At 42.3% G+C, this 18,171-nt stretch overlaps 1 protein-coding gene across 1 annotated transcript in view; it reads right to left on the reverse strand.

Annotated features, from left to right (window-relative positions):
- Positions 1-8,284: 8,284 nt before the first annotated feature.
- Positions 8,285-18,171, reverse strand: part of vps37d (VPS37D subunit of ESCRT-I) — a 61,402-nt gene continuing 51,515 nt past the window's right edge. Inside the window, exon 4 of the mRNA XM_059973125.1 lies at positions 8,285-16,284. Within this exon, the coding sequence (XP_059829108.1) occupies positions 15,781-16,284 (504 nt within the window). The 3' untranslated portion in view covers positions 8,285-15,780. The remainder of the gene's footprint in view (positions 16,285-18,171) is intronic.

Consider the following 18,171-nt stretch of genomic DNA (forward strand, 5'->3'; position numbering starts at 1 on the left):
CTGCTGCCTCTTTCATGCTTCACCTTAAACAAATTTTCTACTCACCATCACACTTATTCATTCATGTCCCAAAAATTAGCAGCCACATTCCCTGTAACGGAAGCCACATAAAAAGAATCATTAGCTGCCACTGGGATTGCCTATAATAAAACGCCCCAGATAAATGCAAATCTTTCTGATTGGAAAAGTAATTAGGAAATCTATGTATGCTCACAGACTGGATATCTGGAGGAAAGCCAGTAGCTATGGGGCTGAATCTGAGCAAGGATTTAATTCCCTTAGAAAGGGAGGAGGAGTCTTAGGAGAATCAGTGTTCACCAGGTTAAAATGATTGAAATTGTCCAGACATTTGTTTTCATCTTCAGTCAAAATACATATATATTGTGTTATTTTCCTGGTAGTTTTATTTTATTTATGAAAACTGCAATGAACCACAGTTTTACAATCCCTGGGATCAAATGGGCACGTGGCCAACGAGTGCAGTCCGAAATGGTTAACTGTGCTCTGTTGAACAAAAGCAGTACATCCAGTTGTCACACCCAAGCACAAAAACAGTCATTAAGCTTCTTCTCCCTGATGAAGTGACACCAGTGACCTAAGCATGCACCACAGTCTGCTTGGGGGAGGGGTTAGGGAAATCTCACGCCCTGTGAATTTACTAATAATCCTACTGTAAACACAATAGAGTCATCCGACCAGTCATTTTCTCCCTGGTCCCCACACCTTGTAAAGGTCACCTTCCTATCTCTTGGTGGTGGAAATTCCCCTTCACATCAGGAACACTGCAGCAACACAGGAAATTTAAATTTCACATCTATTGCCACATATGTTTCACTTGATCGTATCTTTAGCTCTAGTGTGCTAACTTCACCTAGTTACACGGTAAAATGAAATTCCAACAATAATCCAAACTGCAGCCATGTTACCAAAGGGTGGTGTTGCTTGTTTATGTTTTAAGGGAAGATTGGGGTTCACCTGTTCCTCTCACAAATTGGGAAAGTGGGAACATGCTTTTTACCCGCAAGGTCACATCCATGGTTCCAAGAAACAGCTTCAACATTTGCTAAATTGAAAGTCGTTAGACCCTGCCCCCCCCCAGGAGTTGGTGAGAGGGCAATCCTCAACAATATTGTCTACATACCAATTGTAGATATGTTCAATGGGAACTGACATTTAATGAGTGGAGGGACCATGGGAACTGGGGCACTGGTGACAGGTTGGTCTGTGGATCAGATGACCTAAGAAGAAATGGGATCACAGGAATTGGGGATCCAGTGAGTGGTGGGGCCATGGTAACTGGGGACCTGGCGAGAGGTGGGAATCATGGGAACTGAGGTGTGGGGAGTATTTGGGCCATGGGAACAGGAGACCTGGCTAGTGGTGGGACCACGGGAACTAGAGCATTGGAAGTGATGGGAGCATGGGAACTGGGATGTGGGGAGCTGTGGGACAATGGGAACTAGGGCATGGGGAGTATTGGAACAACGGCAACTGGGGCATGAGGAATGGTGGGACCACAGGAACTGGGATCCTATTGAATGGTGGGACCACAGGAACTGGGATCTCAGTGAGTGGTGGGACCACAAGAACTGAGAACCCAGTGACTAGGGCATGGGGAATGGTGGGATTGCGGGAACTGGGACATGGGGATTGGTGAGACTGGGGACCTGGTAAGGGGTGGGAATCATGGAAACTGGGGTGTGCGGAGTAGTTGGGCCAAAGGAACAGGACACCTGGCAAGTGGTGGGACCACAGGAACTGAGATCCCAGTGAATAGGGCATGGGGAATGGTGAGACTGTGGGAACTAGGACATGGGGATTGGTGAGACTGTGGGAACTGGGACATGGGGATTGGTGAGACTGTGGGAACTAGGACATGGGGATTGGTGAGACTGTGGGAACTGGGACATGGGGATTGGTGAGACTGTGGGAACTAGGACATGGGGATTGGTGAGACTGTGGGAACTGGGACATGGGGATTGGTGAGACTGTGGGAACTGGGACATGGGGAATGGTGAGACTGTGGGAACTGGGACATGGGGAATGGTGGGATTGCGGGAACTGGGACATGGGGATTGGTGAGACTGCAGGAACTACTGCAGGAACTGGGACATGGGGATTGGTGAGACTGCAGGAACTGGGACATGGGGATTGGTGAGACTGTGGGAACTGGGACATGGGGAATGGTGGGATTGCGGGAACTGGGACATGGGGATTGGTGAGACTGCAGGAACTACTGCAGGAACTGGGACATGGGGATTGGTGAGACTGCAGGAACTGGGACATGGGGATTGGTGAGACTGTGGGAACTGGGATCCCAGTGTGTGAGACTGGGGACCTGGTGAGAGGTGGGAATCATGGAAACTGGGGTGTGCGGAGTAGTTGGGCAAAAAGGAACAGGACACCTGGCAAGTGGTGGGACCATGGGAACTGGGATCCCAGTGAGTGATGGGACCACAGGAACTGGGGCATTGGGAGTATTGGGGCAATGGGAACTGGAGCTTGGGGATTGTTGAAACTAGGAACTGGGGCATGGGGGAGTGGTGGGACCATGGGAACTGGGATCAAAGGAATTGGTGCATGGTGAAAGATGGCTAGATCTTAATCTCATTGAGTGAAATATAGAGTTAGCATTGTGGAGGAATTTGTTATTTACTTCCATTGATTCCTACTCCATGTTCCAAAGACGGGAGGCACAGCCTAGTCAGGTTAGCTTCTTGGGGGTGAATGCTCAGCTTACGGTTTAATGCATGATCACAGATTGTGGTGCACATTCAGGATATATCAATCAGTTTATACTGTTGAATGCAAATGATGTGGTATTGATGTCAGTGAGTGAGACTGTCTCCTTTATTAGTCTTTTCCCCCCCTCCACCCCATTATCAATCGACTTCTTCCCTGCTGAGTGACACAGTCTCTCTCATCGACTGCTGCAATTTATTCTTTAGGCTGTAACATCGCAGCCTCTGTCAGTGAGCTTACCTACTTTCACTCACTCTATGAGTGAGTTACACATGCACCCCACGTTAACGGATGATGGATTCCTTCTGTGCCATTGTTGTGTGTCAACTTACACAGACTTTATTCCTTGATCTCTATCCAACTGATATAGATTATTTGAAACTTATGAAATTGTTCAGGGGGTGAATTCTGAGTTTCACATTGATGTGAAGTTGTTTCAGGGTTTGATGAAGTGTGTCACACTTGATGACATACTTTTGGCATGGAAATCTTTGATAGTATCAAGTCTGAGGTTTTGACTTCTCTGGTATTTTTGCAAGTTTTGCAGCCAACTAGAACACACAGGATGGCTAGAAACTGTGCATTGTAAGCCTCAAGACCTTACGTAGCTGTATCTGCTCCAGCCACACCTCAGGACTGAATATCACACAGATATACAGCATGGAGCAGACAATGGAAACTCTCTTATTACTGAGCACAGTCTCCTCTCTGTTTGAACTTTGCATGGCCAGGTCACAGTAATACTAACATTGCCCTCTTTCTGCATTAAGAACATTCTCCATCAGTGGACAGATGTGCTTTCCCCTGGTATGTGTCAAACCAGAGGGCAGTAGGTCCCATGACAAGTAAGAGCAGCCACACACAGTTAAGATCCCATTTTCCCTTTACCTCTTTGGCAGCTTCTTTTAAATGGAGTTGCATTTTGTCTGGCATGGGTAGAAGTTCTTAGGATCTAATAAGTCTTTCAGTCTATCAGCCTGCTAGCAACATAGCAAAGACTAACATGATACCCCACAGAAAATATGCACCTTGAGACTGAACATTTGTTTGAGTCAGAAAACATGGCAGTTACATTTCAAGGCATTTTCCTTACATGAATTTATAAAGGCATTGCTGAACTGGCACAAGATCCCTCTAAATGGGTCTGATCGATCCAATTTCAAGGTAGTTGTGTTTTTCTGTTCTTTGCACTAAATATCTTCGCATTTTACTGTACTTCACCCTTAACCTGTATGGAAGAGTGTATTCTTTTTCTCTTCCTCACAGCTCAGGTTCCCATCTTGTGTTCGTCAAATAGTTCAAACGTATAACATAATAATTACCTTTGTTCTAAATCATTTACTGTATATGGATTGTAATAATCTGAAGGTCCAGTGTTGATCTATGTGGGAACCCACCAGGAATAGTCTGCAACTCGTAGATAACCCATTCACTCTAGCCTTGTTTTATCAAATCCTCTTTCAAGAGCTCTGAGATAATATTTCTAGATTGTCGCTTCAGATCCCTGGAACCCCTCCAAATTACCTGCTATACTTGGTCAGTGGTCAGGAGTTATGATTAGTGAACCAGAGTTCCTTGATCATGATTGAGTCTGAACAAGGATCTGAAGTGTTCTCAAATTCTGCAACACAAAAGATTCTGCAGATGCCAGAAATCCAAAGCAAAAATGGTAAAGGCACTGAGGAGTCAGGGAGTATCTATGGAAATGAACAAACCATCGATATTTTGGGATGAGATCCTTCTTCAGGACTGGAAAGGAAGGGGGATTACACTAGAATAAAAAAGTAGGGGGGAGGGGAAGGAGGATGAGGTAGAAGGTGATAGGTGAAGCCAGGCAGGTGGGAAAGGTCAAGGGTTGGAGAAGAAGGAATCTGATAGGAGAGGAGAGTGGACCATAGGAGAAAGAGAAGGAGGAGGCGCAGCAGGGAGAGGTGATACCACTTATCCAAGTGCCAGATTAAGGAAGAGGGAAGGGGCTGAAGAAAAAAAAATCAAGTAGAAATCTATATTCATGCCACCATGTTGGAGGCTACCTAGATAGAATATGAAGTGTTGCTCCTGTCAGAATGGGAATGGGGATAAGAATTAAAATGGTTGGCCACTTAGGAAATTCTGCTTTTGGTGGATGGAACAGGGGTGCTTGACAATTTACAGTGGGTCTCACCAATGTAGAGGAGGCCACATCAGAAGCACCATGTACAACTGACAACCCCAACAGATTCGAAAGTAAAGTGTTGCCTCACCTGGAAGGACTATTTGAATGGAGGTGAGGGAGAAGAGGAATGGGCAGGTGGAGACTTCTGTCACTTGCAGGGATGTGTGCCAGGATGGAGATTCATGGATAGGGATGAATGGACAAGGGAATCACAGAGGGAGCGATCTCCATGGAAAGCATAGAGTTGGTGGGGGGGGGGGGTAGTTAAGGATGTGTTAGGTGGTAGGATTTCATTGAAGATGACAAAAGTTGTGGAGAATGACGTGTTGGGTGCAGAGGCTCAGTGAGGAGAAGAGGAACTGTCTCCTGTGGGAAGACGGGATGAGGGCAAATGGAGGAGTCGCAGGTGAATGTAGCATCAATGTTGGAGGAAGGGAAACACAGTTCTTTGAAGAAGAAGGACATCGCTGATGTTTTGAAAAACAACATTTCTGATGTGCTCCTGCAATCTAATGTCCCTGAGGGCAATGTGACTGGTTACCTAGATAGTGATCTTGTGTTCCTGGGATTTGAACTAGTACCCAGGACAGAGACCTACAGTTCCTGGAAGGCAAGCTATTGTGTTCAGCATTGATTTGCTATTTCCAGATAGTGATCTTGTGACTCAGGATTATGATCTGTTGGATTTGGATCGGAATTTTAAGACTCCTTGCAGCAGTAACTTGAAAGCAATCGAAAACTGCTGAGACACGAAGGGTAATTGACACAGTGTGACACCCTTCCAAACAATGAATTTTCCAGGTCGAAAGAGAAGAATAATCTTGCAGTGATAAAAAACTAACTTAATGATATAATGATTTTAGTGTTCAAATCAGCATAACTAAGAATTCTAATAAGCAATATAACTAAGCGATACTAAGTGTAATTAGTGTTCCAATATGTGTAGCTAGTGACTTAAGCGAAATTTGCCTAACTAATTCGCAGTCAACTAAGTAATATCATTTCCCGTGGCTCATTACTTCTGGCTAACCCAAGTAACTAACCCCAAGTGTGAAAACGTAACTATACTCATTTGCTACCATACCCCAACACACGTGACAGATTACCATGACAAACATGTGATGAAATACTCTACAGACAAAACTACAGGCAATACTACCTGGACTTAACAACATTAGCGACTCATTGTGCCGACGAAAGGAGCTTAACCACTCCTTAATGGCTTCGTCATTTTGATCTATCACATAATTCTCTTTGTTCTACCATTACCTTCTCCACCTTCACCGTTATTTATAGAAACTTAATTATTTTATTTATTGAGATACAGCACAGAATATTCCCTTCCAGTCTCTCGAGCCACACTGCCCAGCAACCCCCTGATTTAATCCTATCTTAATCACGAGATAATTTACAATGGCCATGTAACCTACCAACTGGTACATCTTTGGACTGTGGGAGGAAACCAGAGCACTTGGAGGAAACCCACATGGTTATGGGGAGAATGTACAAACTTCTTACAGGCAGCAGCAGGAATTGAACCTGGGCTGTGTGTATTGTAAAGCGTTGTGCTAGCCAATACGCTACCGTATTTTCTCTTTTGCAATTCTGTAGGGCTTTTGGCCTGAAACCATAACTGTTTCTCTTTCCACATACGTTGCCTCAATTGTTTTTTTTTAAACCATTTTGGCGTTTTTATTTCAGATTACCAGTATCTTGACTTTCACTATCTGCTGTCTCTGGATAACAATTTAAAGTCCTGATAGTGATCTATTTATCTCTGAACAGTAATCTGTTTTCTCACAATAGTGATGTTGAGTCTCTGGATAATAATCTGAGTTCTTTTGATATTGGGTAGCAATGAAGAGTGATCCAGAATCAACAGAAAGTCAGGTTTCCCCATTGCCATCTAGCACTACCAAGGTCTCTTGTAATACCCAATTTCACCATTGTGGGATCTTCCTTGTCAATATCACACCAGCTAGTACCTTTATTTACTAATATTTTAAAGAATCATATTGTTTTTAAAAGGGACTCAAATGATGAGGCCACTCTTTTCAGACTTGAAACATAATCCGGAATGTTTAGTTACAATGTAAGTACCTCCAGTTCTTCCATTGCAAATTACCTTCCCATCTCACACACTCACACACTGCAAGTCATTACTATTTATTCAGCAAAATATCATCATGAAATTTTAAGTACCCTGTTTCTCTCTTCAGTGCAAAGCTCTGCCAGAACCAGAGGCAGAACTTTAGGCGTTGATTGAAGAGATGAAGAGCGGAACTCTACACTTGGGAAACAATAGAAAAAGCAAAGAGAATGCAGGCAACAGCAAAGCAGCTGAAATTGCAGAACAAGGCACAACACTCGACAGTTGATCATTGTGCATGATCCAATGAGAGGCTTAAATCTGTCATTAGTATGAGTTCTATGAATTCTGACCCTGTTGTAACCTTTATAATTCAACACTTCATCATCAATTGATTTTTCTTTGCGAAGTGGATACCAAGTAAACATGTAGTCACCCAACCATGTCTCCAGTAACAGGTTTTTGAGCATTTTTTTAAACCTGGTTAGCCATTGTCTGCTTCTATACACTTCATAGTTTCTCAAGCGCTTTATCTTAAATCTAAGGTGGCTCTAGCTTCTGATCAATGTTACTGGAAGTCAGAAATTCAACGCTCATGCCTACAACTGCTCCTCCTCTGACCCTTTCTTCTCTTTACTCTTGATCCCTATCACCCTCCCCCTTTCCTTCTCTACCCTGTCTGTCTGCCCATAACCAACACAGTGCTTCTACAAGTTCCCCTCCCCACCTATCAGATTCAATCTTCTTCAGCTCTCTCCTATCAGATCCAACCTTCTTCAGCCCTCTCCTATCAAATTCAATCTTTTTCAGTCCTCTCCTGTCAAATTCAATCTTCTTCAGCTCTTCCACCTACTGACATCATTCCCACTTTCATATCCTCCTTCATTGCCCAGCAACACCCTCCCTCACCAATCACCTGCCAGCTCTTGATCCCCCTTCCCACAGCATCTCTCTCCTCTCTAGCTTTCCAGTCTATTTCCCTCCTTGGATACACCCTGACTTGCTGACTTTCTCCGGCATCTTGTGTATTACACATTCCTGTTTTTCTTTGCTCTTTTCCATATGAGTTAACCTATCTGTTTAAACTTGCCAGAAGTCTTCACTGAAATAACGGATTATGTAATTATTCAAAAGGTATATCAAGGGTTGTTATAAACTGAATCAATAATTGACTTGCAATCCATAGGAATCCACGCTTTTCATAAATGTTACAAATAATGAGAACCTTCTATCCTTCAGAAAAAACTCACCATCTTTTTGCAGTGAGAAAAGACATTAGAAAACAAACACAACTGCTGCATTTTTGATACAAAAGATCTTTTATTGAAATCATGTTGTACAAAACCGTGCATGTACATGATACATTCTTTCACCATCATTCCAAAAAAACCCCTCAAAACTGGTATCTCTGCTGTGACCTAACTCATTGCCAGTGACACCTCCCAGGCCCTTCTACAATTTGCATTTTCTCTTTCCTCACAGTGCTTACATGGAATATTGGAGTCTCTCTTCTTTGCCCCAAGACCTCTCACTCCAAACACTGAATTTTGGATGATTATTTACCTGCTCTTGAACGCTGGACAATAATGGTGTAGAGAATGAAGGACTGAAATAAAGATGGAGCAGATAAAGTGGGAACAGTGGAGTTTTGAGAAGCTTAGATAGATAAAGTTGCAAAAGTGTAGGGTCAAAGTGATTCAGCAGAATGGGAGATTAAACCAAAAACTGGTGTCAGCACTGCACTAGGGAGAACCTGTAAAAAAAATTGCCTGTCATTTGAAGAGCAAGAAAAATAATTGATATATTCTCTGTGACTTTCACTCAAGGACAATCTGAGACTACATAGAGTATTAATATTACTTTTCACAGCCAATAAATAACTTCTGAATCACTGTTGCTGTTTGGGAACTGTGATAAGGTAGAATGTGACTTGAATTTCAGAAAATCACTTCCATGTTAATAGCAAACTAACTTTGCTACTCACAGATTTAAGCAGTTAGAATTACCATAGTAACCCTTGCAATGATACTTGGTTATGTGTATTTACACATTGCCCCAAGGAATGGCAATTATGTTAAGATCACTGAGGTTACAGAGAGCTGGCACAGTTTCAAAAGATCTTTATGGAATTATAGAAACATGTGGCACTGAAATGGCATTTGACCATTCTGGCTGAGAAAGACATCTCCAGTGAAATCTCACATTTCAAATCTCAGTTTGTAGCATCATAGTAATATGCTGAGACAAACTGTGGAGTATCTCTCTCAGATTAATTTTCCCTCTAAATTTTATCTCCTTTGTACATCTGGTATATGATGGCATGCAAACCGTTATTCTAAGCAACAGGTCCACCAAAGATCAGGGCCAAACCAGATTCTGTCATTGTTCCAACTCTCTACTCTTTCTTTTTTGCAGCTAATCTTCAACAGCTTCCTGCTGGAAGGGATGAATAGGAAACTGTTCAACCCACCTTCATTCCAAAGCCAAGTTCAAAGTCATTCTATCCTCAGTCATTGAGCTGACAACATATGCATGTATACATGTCAGAGGCCAGGGTCCCAGACACTGAATCAATCCGCAATATAAATAATATATTTACCACCCTTTACCAACACTGCCCCCAACAATAAATGATCATGAAGAAACCTTGGTTGATGTGAACTGCTTCCCAGGTCCCAGAAAGCACCACTTTGCAAAGGGAGACTTTCATGACTGTTTCCACTTGCACCAGCACCGATTCTGGGTTTCAGAGGAAAAGTGTGATTGAAGCTCCAGTCCTCAAACCTGGGGCAAAGGTCATCTTGTTACTAGGTAACAATAATCCCCACTGTCTTGCATGCTTCACAAACATGGTCATCTACAACAGCAACCTGAAGCACTGGAGGGGTACTAACAATGCTGTTTCGGAAAAATCTCTCAGTGCAGAGACATCATCAGTTTCCTCTTCCAGGCCAGCATCTTCTAAACAAAACTAGTGACTTTAAATGAATGGGCTACACCACCAGTTGAAGTTCTGTTACAGAAAGAGATTATCAGAAGAGGAGGAAACAGACCCTTGAACTTTCTAGAAATCTGATCAATCACCACCTAAAATTGCGGCAGAACATTTTGGGTCCCCAAAATTTCTTCACTGGGATTGTGGAGAAACTCAGCAAAAGTAATGGAAGTGGTACTCCACGTCCCAAAATATTCACCCACTGATTTTATCGAGCACCTCATGCTTACCTGTGACCTCTTAGGCCCTCACCATTAGGGAGGAGGTACTGTAGCATTAGGATAAGGACTGTTTGGATGGGAAAGAGCTTCTTCCCCTAGCCCAAGGGATTACTGAACTCCCTGCCACCTTCCAGGTCTCATCCCAAATGAAGCACCAGTCACGTTATACTGTTTACTCTTTGATTTGTGTTGTAAATGCACCTTACGCTAAATGTCAATCTTCTGGAATAAATTTTATTTATTGTTAATTTATTTGTGGTAATATTACTTCATGTGTGAGTTATGTATACGGTGTTGTGCACCTTGGTCCAGAGGAACCTTGTTTTGCTTGGCAGCATACATGTATATGGTCTCATCAGAACTTGCAGAGCCTGAATAGAAGCAAATTATCATCAGTCCTGAGGGACTGCTTAAGAAGCCCTTTTACATTTTCAGTGTAATGAGGCATTCTGCAAATTCACCAAAATCTATGCAATGAGTTCTCCCAACTGGAGAGTGAAAATATTTCTTTATAAGCTTCAAACTTATTGACCTTCATTAGCTGAAATGGCTCTCTCCTTTCATTCTCTATCTAAGGCCCACAATATTTTAGATACCAATTAAAGTTCCCATCGGCTTCCTTGATTCTAAACAACCCAGGCTATCAGATATTCCTTCATGGCTGATTATTCTCCCCCCAGTTTATAAATCACGACAGTATTATTTTTGGCCTTAAGTAAACAGTTTCCATCTGGCAGTAAGGTATTCAAGGAATTAGACGCTTCATGAATTTCCTTAGGGCTCCTCTACTTCTCCACTGCAAAGGCTTGTAGACATAAAAATACACATTAAATTTGTGGCAATAGAGAAGGGAATGCCTAAAAGAGATTCATGTAATTTGTTTACATTACAGCCAGAGACTGTTTTAATTTTCTGCCAGTTTATGAGTAGCAGGAGTCATCTGATGAAGTTGCATTCAGTCAGTTCCCAAGTTTTTCTGACATCCCTATCTCTTGGATTTCTTTGAAGCAGTTGATGAAGCTCTCCCAGTTTTTCCATCATTAAACAGCAAAATCTTTTCACAATAACTAACAACCTTGACTTTAACTCTCAGTGCAATATTGTTATGGAGTCATAATGTCATACAGCATGGAAACAGTGTCTTCAGACCAATTTGTCGTGTTTTAAAAAGCCCTGTGCTACTTGTGCCTTCATGATCTTCACTATCCTAGAGTAATCAAACAAAAACTCCAGAGAAGTCACCCACCCACACAGCTTTATCATTCACATCATTTAGACTGTAGACCATAAGACATCGGATCAAAATTAGGCCTTTCCCTCCTGGGTTTATTATCCCTCTCACCCTCATTCTCCTGTCTGCTCCCCATAACTTTTGATGCCCTTATTAATCAAGAACCTATAATCTGTTTTAAATATACACAATGACATGGCCTCTACAGCCATCTGTGACAATGAATTCCAGACTCATCACCCTCTGCCTGTATATGGGCTATACCTTCTTCCTGGGCAGTTGCTTTCCCCCAATCCCCACAACGTCCCAGCCTTTCCTCTGCATATATTAAAAACTTTTTGTTCCATAAATATCTGAGGTCAGTCAGCAGCAGAACCTCGTTCCTAATCAAATGTTGAAACTTTGTTTTTTTTCCCCAAAGAGTTAATTAACATGCCATCAGCTGATGGCACAAAGGCTGAGCTTTGTATCCAATACTTGGTGGGGGAGGGAGTGTTTAAAAAAATATTTATTAAGGTTTTTGAATAGATTCCCAAAAATGTTTTCTGAAGTTCTGCTTTGCTTCAGTGTAACATGTTAGTCTTAGCATTTTAATGCTTAGTTTTGGCCAGCATTGGTACAAAGCTAACCAGTGGAAATTTTGCATTAACATCTGCCTCCTATTCCTTAATTGGTGAGGTAGCCAAATTGAGAATAAGATTTGAGAAGCAATGAGCTATGGTTAAGATCAAACCATGGTTCCAGATTTGATAATTGGAGACACTGAAATATGGGACATCAAGGAAATAAATGTTAAACTATCCAAAAGACTTTTAGATATTTCCAATATATGTGAAGACTATGTATCTCTTCAAAGTTAGCTTGATGACAGCAACAGGTGTCAGAAACTTGTACGCAGGATGCACTCTCCTAGCAAAAATACTATAATCCAGTTCAACCATCAGACTCCGGAACCAGTGTTGGATAACTTCAGCACTGAACTGGTTCCACAACTGACCCACTTTCAAGGACTCTACAACTCATGAACTCTGTATTATTTATTTACTATTTATTCTTTTTTTTGTATTTACACAGTTTGTCTTCTTTCCCATATTCGTTATCAGTCTTTATGTGTAGTTTTTCATTGATTTTATTGTATTTCTTCGTCTTATTGTGAATGCTTGCAAGAAAATGAATCTCTGGGCAGGATATGCTGACAATGTGTACTTAGATAGTAAACGTACTTTGAACTTTTGATCTTTGAATGGCACCCATAATAAACCATCGTGGATGCAATACTGCTTCCAGAGAAGCTTCTTCCTTCCAAAATCTCAGCACCTTCCTTTCTATCCAATACTACATTCAATTTATTTGTTCCATGATGCTTAACCATTCTTAACAGCCTCATACTGGTAAGGAGCTCCTGAAAATCTAAATATATTTCCTTATCAATTTGGTTCAGTAATTCCCTCCTCAGAGAATTCCAGAGGATTAATGGGTTAGAACCCATAAATTTTAAATTCACGCTGACTGCTACGTTAGCCTCCGCACTCTTTAGTTTAGCAATGAAAGCATCCTATGAAGCAAATCCAATACTTGTAAATTAAATACTATGTATCCATCCTGAAAGCTTGAAATTTATCTTTCTGAACAGTAGCTAGCCTTAGCTGTTGGCATTCTTGTGGCTGAACCCAGGCCAGGTTAAACCCAGGCCTTCAAACAAACATTCTAAAGTTCAAAGTAAATTTTATTATCAGAGTACTACCTGTCACCACATACAACCCTAAGATTCGTTATCCCTTGGGAACTCAAGTAAAGCTATAGAATAATAACTATAACAGGATCAATGAAAGAGCAAGTAGAGCATAGAAAACAACAAACTGTAAATGCAAATGTAAATAAATAGAAGTAGGTAATGACAGCATGAAGTGACAAGATAAAGAGTCCTTAAAGTGAGACCATCGATTGTGGGAACATCTCAATGGATGAGTGTAGTTGTCCTCTTTTGTTCAAGAGCCTGATGGTTGAGGGCAGTAACTGTTCATGAACTGTTCTATCTTATAACTTCTATGTAAAGATAAGACACCTTTGCTTAGCTAGGCATAATGTATTCCATGAAGGTGAACGGTGGTGTTCTCAGTAAACAGCAAACAAAATTTGGTTGCTTATATGCTGCTTGAGTAAGTCCAGTTTGTGTAGATTAGCCGGCATAATTGAATCTGATGTGGAAGGGTTGGAGAGCAATCCTGAAAAACCTGCACTAAGGGATGAGGAATTTTAATGCATTGTTATCTTGTTCCCTGGCCTTTTGCTCAAGAGGTAAGGTCATTTACTAATCTATGTCAGCTCATGGAGAAGTATCACTGAGAGTTAATTCCATTCAGTTTCCAGCAGGACTCAATCCGTTGGATTGGCCAAAGTCATAAACCTTTCTGCAAGTCCTAGTAGGAATAACTTTGAGTTCAAGACTGAAACAGGACACGGTCAAACCCTAATACCTGTATACTTTATTCTTACACCTATTGGTATGGAGCCAAGAAACAGCCAGATAAATGTAATTGTTCAAATTATTAATTCCATATAGAAGCTAATACTTTTGAAACTGGCTGTGAACTTAATGAGTGGCTTAATTTTATTGAGATCTGCATTAACTATTAAATTGTGTGTTACATTTCTCAAAGTAATCTAGCGTTCTACTGGCGCATCTCTTTAACATCGCCGATCTCAATATGCAGTAAATGCAGGCCAAGTGTTGCCACTTGTAATTTGTTGAAATCATTCACAAGGGAAACTGTAACTGCTTATAACTTGCATGTCAGTGACCTGATTTCTATTTTTCTCAATATAGTTTTAAATCCACGACAGTGACGTTTACATATGGCATCCATCTCAGCTACAAGATGGTGGATTACTGTAGATCAGGCAGCAGGACCTTTTGTTGGACAACTAATTGTCAATTAGGAGTTGCATACTCAGTTCCAGTGTTAACAATGAACAAGAATTGCCCAAAACAGGTGGAACAGCAGACTTTTTTTAAAAAAAAGATTTATGCCAAATTGTTCAAAGTCTGCTTGTTTACATGTACAGTTCTTGCTCTTTTCATGCAGATAACAAAAAATAACTCTGAGGAATTAATATAACCCATTTCCTTTCAGACACATAGCCCCAATTACTAGCGTAGTAATTACAAAGGGGGGGTGAAGTTTTATGAGGGGGAACCTCTTCACTCAGAGGGTGATGAGAGTGTGAAACCAGCTGCCAGTGAAAGTGGTGGATTGGGGCAATTTCAACATTTAAGAGAAATTTGGATAGGTACATGGATGAAAGGGGTATGGAAGGCTATGCTCTGGATGCAGGCCAATCGGACTAGGAAGATTAAAAGTTCAGCACAGACTAGGTGGGCTGAGGGGCCTGTTTCTGTGCTGTCATGTTCAATGATTCTACTTACTCCCAAACTTGGAGGCCATTTGCTTCCAAACTTGGAAGCCATTCTCACGCCAGATCAGTTAGCTCCAAGGTAAGCCCTATGACTTCTACTCAAGGGAAAATTTCCACCACTGAATCGATTGCCAGAGACTGCATTCAAGAGCCATGTCTAACCTTTCTTATCATCACCAGAGGCAGATATTTCAGGAGATGCTGCTTTGTTTCATTTAGGATAATGTTTGAGAGTTCTCATCTCAGTCTCATTGGCTATTGTCCAGAGCAATTCGAGATCCAGTCAGATCTGAGCTGTAACAAAGCAATATTGACCCAACTGGGTCTTGGTGAGGACATCCAGTTTCTCAATCACGTTTATCTTTCATGCAAAGAAACTTGTACCTGTGAGCAAGACAGGTAAGACCAACCTTCATTTTCAGGGTACTCATTCCACTGGCTACATCACAAAGCAAATAATTAACACAATTCTTCAAGTCTCCCAGATGCTCAATCACATTCATGGACTGTACAATCCAGGCCATTTAGGTGGATACATTTCCGGAGAATTATCCTCTGGAACTAAAACTAGAAAATCCACCACTATAAAGGGGAAGTTTGAAATATTTCTTCATGACAAATCCTACAATTAACCACTTATGAAGAGACATTGTTCCTTTAATCAGATGGTGTCGGTCTACTGCTAAATACCGCATCAGGATTCTACCTCTTATTTTGCAAACACACTCAGGAGCAATCCAAGATCCCAAAATGAAAATCCATTTCTCCTCCACTGACTCTTACTCAACGACTGCCTTCCACCTAATTGCTTTTTCCTTCCTTTCCCGACAAGGTATGTTAGATGTGGTTTTGTCTGTAGTGTGTTATTCTGTTGTTCCCCCATCTGCAATGACTTGCATAGAACAGTATTTGGAAGGCCTGTGCATGCTCCTATCGGTAGGGCGGTTGTTTCCGCACTGGGTACTCCCTCTGAATCTTAAATGGCCGAGGGGTCCAGAAAGGAATCTGGCCGAACAAACGCAGGCCTGAGCGAAGTGCCTGGGGTGTGAGGGGAATGCTCGGCTGTGAAGCTGCAGGCTGGTGCTCGCACAGGCTGAGTGGAGGCAGGTTCTTGCTCTGAGGAACAGGTGACGGTGCAGGGAACGGGCTCGTGGTCTCCGGGGTTAGGATGATGGCGTGCTTGAAGCCCTGACGCTGATGGAGCACATGGCGCACAGGTCCATTTCTCAGGTTAGGGGGGGCATTTTGGGAGGCAGTTCGCTGCTCCACCCTCTGCTGCACTAACCGCTGCTGACTCCGCTTGTCCTTCTTAATCAGCTCCTGCAGCTTCTCCACTTGAGTTTTCCTCACGTGGCAAAGTTTCCTCGACCTGTGGAACCTCTGCAGGAAGCTCTCCAGTGACATCTTACCAGCCAAGAATGTGTCAGTGATTTCCTATAAAGAAAAAAATAATCTCGTTATAAACTCTGAACCTGGATAGACCCCAAAGCACGCTTTGGTCAGAAGAAGTCTCTGAAACAAAAGTCTGTGAACAAAACAAAAGAGATGGTTGTTGACTTCAGGAGGGCATGGAGCGACCACTCCACACTGAACATTGCTGGCTCCTCGGTAGAGGTTGTTAAGAGCACCAAATTTCTTGGTGTTCACCTGACAGAGAATCTCACCTGGTCCCTCAACACCAGCTCCATAGCAAAGAAAGCCCAGAAGCGTCTCTACTTTCTGCGAAGGCTGTGAAAAGTCCATCCTCATCACATTCTACAGAGGTTGTATTGAGAGCATCCTGAGCAGCTGCATCACTGCCTGGTTTGGAAATTGCACCTTCTCAGATCGCAAGACCCTGCAGCGGATAGTGAGGTCAGCTGAGATCATTGAGGTCCCTCTTCCCACCATTACGGACATTTACACTATACGCTGCATCCGCAAAGCAAACAGCATTATGAAGGACCCCACACCCCCCCATACAAACTCTTCTCCCTCCCGTAATCTGGGAAAAGGCACCGAAGCATTCGGGCTCTCATGAACAGACCATGTAACAGTTTCTCCCCCCAAGCCATCAGACTCCTCAATACCCAGAGCCTGAACTGACACCTTACTGCCCTATTGTCTTGTTTATTATTTATTGTAATGCCTGCACTGTTTTGTGAACTTTATGCAGTCCTGGGTAGGTGTGCAATCTAGTGTAGTTTTTTTTTCTGTGTTGTTTTTTACGTAGTTCAGTCTCGTTTTTGTACTATGTCATGTAATACCATGGTCCTGAAAAAATGTCTCATTTTTACTATGTACTGTACCAGCAGACGTGGTTGAAATGACAATAAAAGTGACTTGACTTGAAAGCTCTCACCAAGTCTGATTGAGATCTGGTGGCCAAAGAGGGTTCAGGTTTCTCCACTGAGGATTGGAGGGTCTACACTTAGTGATCATAGGTTAAGGATGAAAGGTGAAATGTTTAAGAGGAACATGAGGGGAAACTTCTTCACTCAGAAGGCCGTGAGAGTGTGGAACAAGCTGCCAGCTCAAGTGGTACATGTGAGCTTGATTTCAATGTTTAAAGAGAAGCTTGGATAGGTATATACTTGGCAGGGGTATGGAGGGCTATGGTCCCGTGCAGGTCAATGGGAGTAGCTAGTTTAAGTAGTTTGGCATGGACTAGATGGGCCAAAGGGCCTGTTTCTGTGCTGTACTTTTCTCTGACTCTAGATCCTAATAGTGTACCAGAGTTTTGCAGTGCAACAGGGTATCACAGGATTCAACAGATGTCTCGGCAATCTCCTCTGAATACATGCCAATAAAAGATCAGGATCACCAGTGAGAAGCAAATAAACTCAGTACAGGGGCTGTCATCAGGTCAAAATGTAATAGCCAAGTCAAGTGCACTGTTAGTGCTGCTTATGAAGCTGCTATGCTTTCTGGCATTGAAATACATTTCCACATGCTGCCACAGCGGTACGGTCAGGGCGCAGCCGTGCTGTGCATGACAATAAATGAACCAAGTGCTATTAATTGGTTCACTCTCTGGTGAATATACCTCTTGCTTCACTGGATCTGCACACCACTGGCGAATGCATATTTCAGTGGCCCCCCTGCACTGTGTGACAAGACCACATCATTAGGTCCAGGGACAAATAGAGTTGGAAACGGAGAAGTATGGCAGATTTCCTTCCCTGAAGGGCACAGGTAAACCAAGTAAGCTTTTGGTTACTGTTACTGAAGCAAGCTATATTTTTTATTTCAAGTTTAGTTTATTAACCGATGCTAACTTTTTTATTCCAAGTTTAATTTATTAAGTTCGAATTGTGCTGATGCCAAGGTGAGAATTAAGCA

This window comes from Hypanus sabinus, chromosome 6 (genome assembly GCF_030144855.1).
Source record: "Hypanus sabinus isolate sHypSab1 chromosome 6, sHypSab1.hap1, whole genome shotgun sequence".
In the NCBI taxonomy this organism is placed as follows: domain Eukaryota; kingdom Metazoa; phylum Chordata; class Chondrichthyes; order Myliobatiformes; family Dasyatidae; genus Hypanus; species Hypanus sabinus.